Source organism: Pleurodeles waltl, chromosome 10 (genome assembly GCF_031143425.1).
Source record: "Pleurodeles waltl isolate 20211129_DDA chromosome 10, aPleWal1.hap1.20221129, whole genome shotgun sequence".
Taxonomy (NCBI): Eukaryota; Metazoa; Chordata; class Amphibia; order Caudata; family Salamandridae; genus Pleurodeles; species Pleurodeles waltl.
In genome coordinates, this window is record NC_090449.1 from 895,473,021 (window position 1) to 895,485,340 (window position 12,320).

At 49.6% G+C, this 12,320-nt stretch overlaps 1 protein-coding gene across 1 annotated transcript in view; it reads left to right on the forward strand.

The window, feature by feature from the left end:
* RBM48 (RNA binding motif protein 48) overlaps positions 1–12,320 on the forward strand; it is a 58,047-nt gene that overhangs the window by 38,987 nt on the left and 6,740 nt on the right. Inside the window, exon 4 of the mRNA XM_069211645.1 lies at positions 2,514–3,031. Coding sequence (XP_069067746.1) covers positions 2,514–3,031 — 518 coding nt within the window. The remainder of the gene's footprint in view (positions 1–2,513; positions 3,032–12,320) is intronic.

Genomic DNA, 12,320 nt, shown 5'->3' on the forward strand with positions numbered 1-12,320 from the left:
TCATACATTTTTCCTTATTGTGTTAATGAAATGCCAAAAGTGCTAGGTAGTAATGGCATAGAATATGTTTCATATTCTGCTCTTCGTTACCACATAGTTTTCCTTTCCTTGTAGCATAAACTGGTTTCCTTTTATAGCATAATTTAGTTAACTATGCTACATGAGTTACTCCTCCATTGCCCCATGATTCTAGGGCTCTGAAAATAATGCACTCTTAGCCTGATTTTGACAAGGCAACACATGTTTTTACCATGCAGATGCCTTTACCACGCATGGTAAGTATAGTAAGGTAAGTGAAATATCCGTATATACAGAGATAGCTAGCCTACTGGCAGTCACCAGTAGGTAGGTATAGTTAGGACCTAATTTCCATAGGAAAATTGTTTTTTGCTTTGCCAATAACTTTCGAGCTGTTGAACAGTCGTTCAGTTGCCGACTTGAAAGTTTTGGGGTTATCCGTCAAAGGATGGGGGGGGGGACTGAGGGGGGGTGAAAATGAGGGTGTCCCAAAAAGCTTTTCTCCCATGCATTTTCACATTGGGCCTTTAGACACGCCTACAGCCCAAACCGCTGAACTGAATTACACCAAATAGGGCAGGAAGTTAGATCTTGTTGCGCAGATTGTGCTTTTTGTGATTTGGTGTAAATCCATTCACTATTATCTGAGCTATTAATGGTTAAAAAATATAGATATCTAGGGACGCGAATGATCCGCGTATCCCACTGTCCCCATGCTATTTGATTGGCTGCCAAAACTTTAATTAGAAAGTATTGGCATCCATTTTAGGACTCTGCTGTATAAAGTATACATATTTAATATTTCCCTCTTTAAGTGCCAAACCCGGTGCCACGCATGGCCTTTGGCCGTGCGTGGTTGCTTACAGGGAGTATGCCGCAGTGCCTAACCCCCACCACGCCTGGCCAAAGGCCCTGTGTGGCCCAGGTTGTGTGGTTATAGGGGGTTGGCTGCAGACCCTGGCCGCAAGCCAGGCCCTTTGACCAACACCCGGCGTGGGGTTGAGTGGTTAGAGGGAGTTGGCTGCAGGGCCTGGCCTGTGGCCAAACCCCACCACACATGGCCATAGGTAGTGTGTGGCGGCAGGTTGGGTGGTTATGGGGGGGGTAGTGCAGCCAACCTCCACAATGCACAGCAAAGGGCGTGCATGGTGCAGGGTTGGGTGGTTATGGGGGGTAGTCACAGCCCAGGCCCTGCAGCCGACCCTAGCCATGCACGACCAAAGGCCGTGCGCTACAGTGATTGGATTAACGCATAGTAATTAAAATTAGATTTAAAAAAACATCGAAATTCACTGAAAGAAACATTGGCTACAGGGACCTTATAGTTTGGAGATAGAATTTAAAAAAAACATTTAATTCACTTAACAAACCAAAGGTTACAGGGATGTTATAGTTAGGCTCACATTTTAAATGTGCAAAACCATAGAAATTCAGCTGTTATTAGTAGTAGTTTCAAGTAACTATAACTTGTGCCCTAAGGGAACTATAGCGCGCCCTTGCCACGCACTGCAAATTACATGCGCTCATAACATCTTCTATGACATCATTGATAATATCACTAACATTTGCAGTGAAATTATTGATGAGAAAACTGTGCATGGGGTGGGGGGGGCGCAAGTTTTAGTTACCTTAGGGCAGGAGTTATAGTTACTTGAAATAAATCTAACTAGAACAGCTGAATTTCTATGGTCTTGTACGTTTAAAACGTGAGCCTAACTAGAACGTCCCTGTAACCTTTGTTTTTTGAAGTGAATATATATATTACATTTATTTTAAAAAAAAATTGGGGAACCCTTCGCAAACCCCAAAATTACCATTTACTACTACCCACCACTAAATCGTAAAATTACCCTCACCACCCTTACTACCCAACCTAAGCCCTAACCTTCCCACAACTGACCTAAACCTTAGAATTACCCTCACACCTTACCACCTATACTGCTACCCACCCCCTAAACCATATATATAACTTATTTATATTTAACTTATTTATACTTACCATGCATGGGTAAGGCACAAAAAACTTACCTGTGTAGTAAAGGCAGTGTTGTAAATGCTGGTGCTTCTGATTATATTTTCTGCTGATGTTCCAGCCAGTGTAAGTTCTAATCTCATTTGTTAAGCGAGGCCCAAAAAAAAACCTACAGCATGTACATTTTTAGAAGCTAACAACACTGGAAAACCAGTTTCAGACAAGTAACCGAAAAATTGCCAATATACAATTTTCCTCTTCATTGTATTATGTGTACCTAAATTAAACTGTTGAAAGACAATTTAATGTTACAGGTTCTTTATTAAGAAATTAATAAAACGTGTTCTGTTTTTGGCTTAGGCCAGGTCATCTTTTGTGTCACAATTTGAACATAAAAAGTGGAGCATCCAATATTAGTTTTCAGTAGAACATTGTTTGTGCTATATGCCATTTTAATTAATTGCTGCAAAAGAAAATAAATGGATAATAATTTGATTCGGTTTTTTTTGTGTTTTTTTTAAAGACTGCGTTGTGGAAAGGAAATATGATCCTAAACTGGTGGTTTCAAGGGAATTTGGGCCCCAATATCAAAGAGGATCATCCGATTCCAGCACAACTGAGGCAGGTCCTTGTGTAAGCCTGTACCAGCAAACCGGTTATCCTTTTGATGCATCTCCACCTCAGGTTGTGTCCACAAATACCACAGTTGCTTTTTCTCATGATCATTTACAGACTACTCTAAGCTTACCTCAATGCACCAGCGACAAAAATAATACAGGTCTTAGTGAGCAGACTCATTTCATGCAAGACATGCAACAAATAGTCAGTCCTTCAAATAATTTAATTAATAGGTTTATGCCGAGATCAACCCAATTGCAAGAGCGTAAGAGAAAAAGAGAAGGAAGTACTTATTCTTTATTTGGAACAGACACAGAAGAAGAAATGATTATCGGCCCAAAACTACCGGAAATTCCCAAGGTTGACATGGAAGATGATTCTTTAAATTTTTCAGCAGACGCAATTCGAAGTAAACTTAAAAAGGTATGTAATCAAAAGTAGCTATATTGATTGTACATTGTCACTAACTGGGGGATTGTAACACAATCTTTTCAACTGCTATTTTATGTATTTTGACATCCAGTTATTTAAAGTTTGTCATCTCATAGTGGTGCTTAACAAAGATGGTCCTTCTGATCCATGGCAAGAGAGTTGAGTTGGCTTTCAAGATGATGTTTGCTGTCATCTTTAAAGTTCATACATTTTTTGTTGTTGCAGGTAATGCTTAGTCATTACTCAGTAACGTTTAGGACTCGACGTTTTCGTACAAGGTTCTGATTGTTTCCAGCTGTTGGGTGATTTAAGAATTGTTGCAATTCCTATATGACCTCGCAATTAATAGGTTTATTTTTTTAATAGAAGCATCTTGTTCTTCTGTCTTCTAAGTGGGCAGGGCCAATTTCTTTCCAGTGGCGTCTCTCCATCCTAATATAAGGCATAATTATACTAGGCTCTGGCTGGTGTCAGTTGGGATCTGCTGCACTTTTCTTTGGACCATTGAAAGAATATGGTCACGGAATCATGGGACCTCGGAGCGGTTACTCTATTGAGCAACCATTCCTTTGGTCAGTGTCTTCCAGCGTACTCCTCTTCCACAACAGCCCAAAGGGTGTGTGGTTCTCTTTTGCTGGCATCAGGACATCGACAGTCCCCTTGAGAGAGTTTGTCAGCTAATATCGCATCTGCTTTTTTCTGTAAAAAACCTTGGAAGTTTACAGAACTGTACTGAATCAATGATCCAGCAACAGTTGTGTACTCAACCGCACGTTCAAGATGGTGATATTGTAGTTGACTCTGCTGCTTATCTATTCTGGCAGTTTTACAAGGCATTGGATCTGACGGGCGCATAATTACACATTCCAATTTTGTCAACCTGTAGTCTTTTGCTAAAATTCGCAGTGCTTGCTTTTGGCCTTCTCCCCATTTCATAAGGATTCACAAGGGTAAAAGCACCAGTGATGGCTCGTCTTCACGTACTGAATTTGCAGGTGTTTCTGTATAATTCACTTGTATTTCCTTTTTATTCTAAGGAGAAGCCCTGTATCTATTGGCATGCTCCTCTTTAGAAAGCTGTGACTTCCTCATGAACCAGAACAAATCCTTTGTGCAGACTTTTTTAAAAAAAATATATATTTTATTAACATTTTGTTATTATACATTTGTATGTCTATTCAAAGTAGTTACTTGCACTCGTTATACATGAGCATATAAACTGGCCACACTTGTAGCAAACATTACTCGTGCTTCATTGTATATTCCTGTGGCGCCCATAGTAGTATTTATGCGTTTGTCGAGTCCTGACTCTAGTGCTCTAAGCCCATTGACCCTCTGTGCTGAGCTCACCGTTGATCTATAGCATTGATTTGTGTCATTCTTATGAGTAACAGGTTTAAGAAGAAAAAGCCTGTTCCTATTTATAACTTGGAGGAGAGACCATAAGGAAAGAAGATCGAAAATAAGGGGAGGTAAAGGAAGAAGAAGGAAGAAAAGGGAAACTAGGGGGGGTAGGAAGGGTAAGTAAACTAAACAGAAGGTCAACTTTACAGCATTGCGTGGGTGAGACTTGTGGTTAATAATCTTTAAAGAGCTGGGGCACAGTAACATAAATGTAAAGGCCATGCCCGGGGCGCACCAGTGTGTGAATGGGGCAGGAGTCCACTCTTTCCACCCCTTCCACCCCCCGGCTCTTGTGGCATTGTGGCTGGTGGCGACTTGTATGTCTCTTTTACCCATTTCTCCATGCGGACCGGGTGTCAGTACGGGGATCCCAAGGCACCTCTTGGGTAACTTCCTGCTCGGGACCACCCCCTAAGGTATGCTAACCCTCTCCCACTCCTACTTCGGCGTTTGTTGTTCTCTTGGATAGCCCATCCCATGTCGTAACCAGTTCTTCCCAGGTCGGGGCGATAAGAACCTGTCGGATGCCCTTGGCCTCCTCGGCCTTCAGGACCTGCAGTTCGGCCCTGGACCATTTCATAACATCCCTTTTCCAATCAGCTAGCGAGGGGTGGACCGAGGCCTTCCAGCCCTTTGAGATCAGCCTTTTATAAAGGGCCAGCGTTAGGTCTAGGAAACGCCCTCTTACTTTCCCCTTTAACTCAGTCGGCCTGAGACCTAACAAGCACAGGTCCGGGGTGGGCCATAGCTCCACTCTGAATAGCCGAGAGAGGACAGCCAGTGCCTCCTTCCAACCGATTTGAAGCACTGAGCACCCCCACACCATATGGTCAAAATCCGCTTCACCCCCCAGGCATCTTGGGCATGTCCTGGGGGTCCCTCCGTATATTCGGAATAGTCGGTGTGGTGTGAGGTACGTTCTGTGTAGATAATTATATTGGATGTATCGTAATCGCATGTTACGAGAGACCACCCGGGGGTATGCCAGTGCTTTGTTCCATTCTAAGTCAGTCAATTCCCGCCCAATAGTGCCTCCCCATCGCTCCCTCAGGGATTGCAAGGGGTCTAATACAGCCTGGGCCTGGGCCCGGTAAATTTTAGCTATCAGATGGGGTTCCTCCCCCGATGTCAACAGGAGGTGCAGCACCCCATGGACTGCGGGCTCTGCATTTATCGTGCACCAATGGTCTTTCAGGGTGTGAACCAGCCTCCCGAAGAGTAGGAACTGGCCCCGGGGAACACCCACTCCCGTTAGGGCAGAGAATTCCCTCAGTACTCCCCCGTTAAAAAGCCCACTCACAGTCTCGATCCCTGCTCTTGTCCATGGGCGAAGTCCGAGGCTTCCCGGGCCCTTCCCCCCAGCTCCCAGAGCCAGCACCGAAAGCGGCAAAGCCGGAGAATAGGGGGGGCCCACTCCCACTCTTTTCATGCACCTCTTCCAGCATGCCAATGCGACACTCGTCATTATGTTGCTACCAGGTAGGGCTATCTTCCTGCCTATCATGCGTGCCACAATCCATGTTGCTTCTATTATCCCCTGGGGTGTGCACAAGTCCAGTAGTCCTCTTCCCGTCAGCCAACCAGACACCCATTGTAGTTGGGATGCCAGGTAATAAGCCTCAAAGTCGGGGGCGCCCAGTCCTCCCATATGAGTCGGCCTGCAGAGGGTTGTAAGTGCGGTGCGTCTGCGACCATCGTCCCAGATTAGTTCTCTTAGCAGCATGTTCAGGTCACGAAACCATGATGGGGGGGATCAGCAGCGGTAGGTTAGCGAAGTAATAGAGGAGTCGGGGAAGCATAATAATTTTGGACAGTGCCACTCTGGCCATTACTGATAGCTTCAGAGAACGCCAGAACCGTATCGAGGACCTCCGGGATCGCAGCGCCCTGCCCAGATTACCCTCCCTGAGATCTCCCAACTCGTGGAATATCTGGATACCCAGATACTTGAAGGTTCGTGGGGCCCAGTTCACGTCTATCGGGCATGTTGCTGGACGCTCACTACCAGGAGTCAGAGGGAACACTTACGTTTTGCCGCGGTTTAGGTGAAGTCCGGAAACCTCACCAAAGTCCTCCAAAACCCTAAGGGCCCAGGGGAGGCCGCTGGTGCCGTCCCCGAGGTATATTAGTATGTCGGCAGCATACAGGGAGACAATATGTTCAGTTGGCCCACATACTACCCCCCTTCCCGCTCCTTCCTCCCGCAGTCGGGTCGCGAGGGGCTCAATCGCCAGGGCAAACAGTAGCGGGGAAAGGGGGCACCCCTGTCTGGTTCCGCGAAACACCGGGTATGTTCTGGATATAGTTCTACCCGTCTTCACTCTTGCCAGTGGGGACGAGTACAGTAGGTCCACCCACCTCACCCAGGCCCATTTTCACCATCACCGACCTCAGGTAGTCCCACCTAATCGAATCAAAAGCCTTCTCGAAGTCCACCACCAGCAGGAGCCTGGTCGGCGGGATCGACTCTTTGGGCATATACATGATAGAGAAGATACGCCTAAGGTTCAAGGAGGTGCTGCGACCCGGAATGAAGCCGTTTTGATCTGCGTGTATCAGCGTGGGCATATGGGGGAGCAGGCGGTCGGCCAAGATAATACTGAGGATCTTAAAGTCGCTGTTCAGCATTGATAGCGGGCGGAAGTCAGTCACTGAGGCTTCCCTGTTGGTGGACTTAGAGAGTGGCACTACCAGTGCTTTGCGCAGCATGTCTGGTAACTCTCCGCGCTGCACCGCCTCCGCATACATTTCTGCCAAGCTAGGGGCTAACAAGGATTTGTATTTTTTGTAAAAATCCATAGGAAGAACGTCTGTTCCGGGGGTCTTCCCAGAGGCCAGTTGTGCTATGGCATCATTGATCTCTTCTATAGTCACCGCCCCCCCCCAGGCTGTCCCTGTCCTCTAGTCTCAGCTCCCGGAGCGGGGTCTGCCACAGATAATTGTCAAATGTCACTGATTCCAGGTTACTAGGTCTACTATACAGGTGCGTGTAATAATCTCTGAATGAGTCATTGATGAGACCTGGGCTAAGTCTGCGGTTTCCCTCTTTGTCTGATACACTTGTGATGGGTTCGCTGTCCCCGCCCGGGCGCACCAGCCACGCCAGGAGCTTGCCCGACCTCCCCTCCTCCGATTGTAGGGATGCCAGGTATTTCTGCATGTTATGACATCTTAGCTTTTCTTCGGCTTGGGAGTGTTCCCTGCGGGCACGGCTATATAATTCCTCCTCTTGTGCTGCAAGGCCCTGTCTTAGTTCACACTCGTGTATGTCCTTCTCTAACGCAGTAAGCTCCTCGTCCCCACCTTGAGTGTCTCCCACTCCACTGCCCTGGAGGGGGTGGATCCCCTATTAATTTCGATGTGCTCTGACAGGTAGTCTCGTAGCGCCTCTCTGTACGCTCGATCTTCGAGCGCCGCGGGGCCAGCCTCCATGATGGTATGGGGGGTCTATCCTGTAATGCCTTCAGTGTTAACAATAATGGGTTGTGATCCGAAATTGTGCGGGCGAGGTATTCAGAATGTGTCACCCCACGAGCCAGGCCCGGGGTGCAGACCACCCTGTCAATTCTAGTGTGCACACGGTGGAGGCCCGAGTAGTATGAGTAATCCCTGTCAGTTGGGTGATGCACCCGCCAGACATCCACCAATCCCCATGTGTCCAGCCATTTGACCAAGCTTTGTGCTATCTTAAATGATGTTGCTCCTTGTAGGGGCGGGGTGGATCTATCCATGTTTATGTCCAGTACTGCGTTAAAGTCCCCTCCTATTAGTACCTCCCCTGCGTGTTGGCGGGTGAGGTGTCATGATAGGCTCGTCATGAATGAAACCTGGTCTTGATTAGGGTCGTAGATGCAACTCATGACTAATGGAGTCCCATGTAGTTTACCTTCTAGTATCACAAACCTGCCCTCCTTGTCTATGTTTGAGGTTTCCACTGTCAGGGGGACACCTGCTCTGATCCATATCATTGCGCCCCTCGCGTAGGCTGAATACTCCGTAGCAAACACCCGCCCCCTCCATCTTCGCCTAAGTTTCTCTCCCTCTCCCGGGGCCAGATGGGTCTCTTGTAGCATTGCTATCTGCACCCCCCTTCTCTTTAGGAATGATAGTATTCTATGTCTTTTGGCCGGGGTGCCCATCCCCCTGACATTCCAGGTTATGATGTTGTAATCTGCCATCTTGATCTTGAAATCTGACAATTGGGGGACTGGTGCGCCCGGCATTCTAATCTACCCACTACTGCGCCTGCTCCTGCGTTGTGGCCAGATTCTATTATCCATGCTGTTGGTTTAACTCGAAACTGCAAACCCCAACTCCCCCGCCCCAGGGCACCTCCGGAACTATAGGTAGCCCAAAAAACTGTGCAAAGATGCAACTTTTCCAAACACATAATTGCAGTACTCGCCAGCCAAGCAAGACAGGCAAGAGGTATAGTCAGGGGGGAGCGTCCAGGTCCAGAGGGGCCACTCGTTCATTCGTCTCGTTATGTCTTCAGGCACAGCCACGCAGCCGGGCTATCCAAGTTCGTCGGCTGTTTGCGCGGTCACCTTTGACGCCTGAGACGGGCTCCCCGAGCCCCCGGCGGAGGACACTATCGTGTCGTCGGAATCCACCTCCGAGCTCCCACGGGAGGGCACCTTGCCACTCACTCGGGCTGCCGCCTCCAAGGCCGCCCTTCTGCCTGTTTCCCTCTGCATTTTCGTCGGCGCCAAGCGTGGACGATCTCTGGACCTCTTACTCCTAGGTGCACGGCGGGTCCCGCTCACTCCAGCATCCGGCCGTACCGTTTGGGATCCACGCCTCTCGAGCGTTGGAAGAAAGTGGTCTTTCCATCTACGATCACTCTCAGCCTTGCAGGGTATAGGAGCGAGTACTGGATCCCCTCGGTTTGTAATGCTCTTTTGACCGCCAGGAATGAGGCTCGCCTGTTCTGGACCTCCAGAGTAAAATCTGGGAATAGTGTCACTTCCCCATTTGCTACCTTATACGGGTCAATTTCTCTGGCTTTCTGTAGGAGAATATCCCTGTCGCTGTAGTGCAGACGTTTAGCGATTACGGCGCGGGGGTCTGCCAGGAGCAAGTGGTCTCGATGGCACACGGTGGGCACGTTCCAACGTGTAGTAGGGAGTCAGGCATCCCGGCGCAACCACCGTGCTCATCCATTTCTCCAGGAATTCCACCATGTTCGCCCCTTCGGACCCTTCAGGGAGGCCCACCACTCGCACGTTGTTCCTTCTATTTCTCCCCTCTGCATCTTCAGCGCGTTGTTCAAGTCTTGCTACTCTGTCAGCCAGTGAGGTTACTTCCGCCGCCATGTCTTTCTGCCTCGGGTGATGTCCGCCAGCGTGGTTTCCGTTTCTTTGACTCTGTCAGCCAGTTTATGATGATCAGCTCTCAGGAGTCCCACCTCAATCGCGACTTGATTGATGTCTCGCTGCAGTGTTGACTTTGTGTCCTCTATAGCCCCCAGTATCTTGTCTAGGGTGTCTTGGACTTTGGTGTGTGGCTGGTTCAGTGAGTCCGCTACGCCGTCCCCAGGCGGTGTTGGGGGGTCCATGGCTCTGCTCTTGTGTCAGCCCTTGGGGGGCATCGGTCCAACCAGGAGGTGTATCCCAGGGGGGGGGGGGGGGTACGGCAGCCGACCCGCGCGCTGCTGTGAGAGTCACCACCGAGATTGACCCCTCGTTTCGGTCTCCGCAGCCTTGGTTTCCGTTCGTGGTCGTCGCTGGACGGGCCCTAGGCACTCCGCCGGCCGCACTCAGCCTCAGGGGTGGGGGCTCTGATGTGGTCAGTCGCAAGTGATTGCCGCCCTTGGCCGTGCCTGCCCCCGCCGGCAGGGCCCGCCGCATGAGTCGGTGTCAGGCGCGCGCCGCTGTCGGGGCCCAGCCGATCCCCCCACTCAATGCACCCACCTCTTCACCAGTGGCACCAGTGCACCCGTGGGTGTTCTCCCTCGCCTGCGCGATGCGTACACTCAAAGGCCGGTGGTGCACCAAGATTTACGGAGAGTCCACGGTTCCTCCATGCTGGCCCCCAAATGGTGGTTTGAAGCTGCCTGCGCCTCCTCCGAGGGGAGAAATAAGGGGTGTCACTCACCCTCCTGGCGACCTTCCTGTTGATTACCGCTGGGGGGGGGGGTCCGCCTGCCGCTTACTGCTGCAGCTCATTGGTGTTCGCACGGGGCATGTGTCTGCGCTCCCGGGGCGGCCCCATTTGGAGCAGTTTTTCCGATTTTCAATGAGACGCCCGTTCAGGGGAGGCCTCAACGGGTCCACTGGTGCCCCCACAGGATTGCCGGGTCCCGCCGTCCAAACCCAGGGTTCGGCTGCCTCCGCCGTCACCTGCAGGCCGCTTCCCCCCGCGGCCCGCTTTTCCATGCGAGGCCGCAGCTTTAAAGGGGAGGAGGGGCCGCAGGCCTCCGCTCGATCCGGGCGGACCCACCCAGGCCGCAACGTCCCCCGGGGGTCCAGCCGCACCACCCGCCGGTCAACCGCGCAGCAATCGGGTTTCGTGCGCGGCCGACCCGGGCTGGCGCGCTGGGTCGGAGTTCTCCAGCTGGCCCCTCCGGAGCTGGATCATCATGCGTCGGCCATGCTCAGAGTCCCGGCCACGCCCCCCTCCTTTGTGCAGACTTAAGAGCTACAATACATTGGAGCACATTTTCAGATAGGGATATCTTTTCACCCAACAGGACCTTATGTCTTCAGCAGTAATTGGTGGCTCTTCTGGATAACAAACAGATGTGAGAATTTCAGTGGCTTTTTCTCTAGGGGTTCATGGTGGCCCCCAACTATAATTCATTGGGGCACTAGAAGGTCCTGGCAGTACAACCTGTTCTCTCGAGCAGGAACTGGCTTGGTGTTTGGATAGTCAGTCAATGGGGATTCAGCTTTTGCCAAACATAGGTTCTGATGATTGATTACAGCTACTTGGGCTAGGGGGCAACTTTGGTGGGCCAGGCTTCACGATAGCCACTGTGGCTCTTCAAGTAGCTGTAGGCAATTCACAAGGCTTTCCTGCACAGCTAAAGAATACTAGTACACAACATTTATGAGATCCATGTGAACTGCCAGCAGAGGGACGCATATCCATCTCTGAATATTGCCTGTAAGTTGTTGGCAAAATGCTACCTGCATGCCCTGATTGCTACCTATCTAAGGAAGGCTACTATGCATGTGGCTTTGTTGAATTGTGTTTTCCAATCTTAGTCTATTTATGGTTGGACCGTATGCTGTTCCACCATATTGGGACTTAGTGAGGTCATCCAGAAGTGGATTTATTTGTAAGCTTCAACAACTTTCTGCTGTTTTTTTCTGCTCAGCCTCTCCCTCCTGGCTAGAGTGGGGAACCCATGCCCAGTCAATGCTCCTATTTATCTAAACAACACTAGTCTTTTTATGTGGCCATCTTTGGACCCTTGAACATCCCTATCACCTGCATAGTCCCACAGTTTTCTATCTTGTCCCTTGCCATTTTCAGCCTTCCCTTGGAACCCCTTGGTTCTCTACGTACCAATAACAGTATCACAATTCATCAGTACTCCGGTGACAAACAACTATACTTGAAAGCCTCCTCCTTTCCAGCTATCCAGTGCCTCAAACACTGCCTGCATGGCATGTCATCCAGACGTGATGTCCAGCACCTCCCTGCAGCTCACACCCATTAAGACAGAATTCCTACTATTCAACATACAACTAGTCAGAATCTGGCTCCGCAACCTAAACCAGGACTAATTTGAACTCCAACGTTCATCGAGTGCTAAGTCACTCAGATTCATCTTAAACACTGACCTTATCTCCTAGGAACACTTTCCCAAGAAAACAAGATGACCCTATGCCAGCTCTCTGTACTGAAGAATGTGAAACCAATCCTCCTG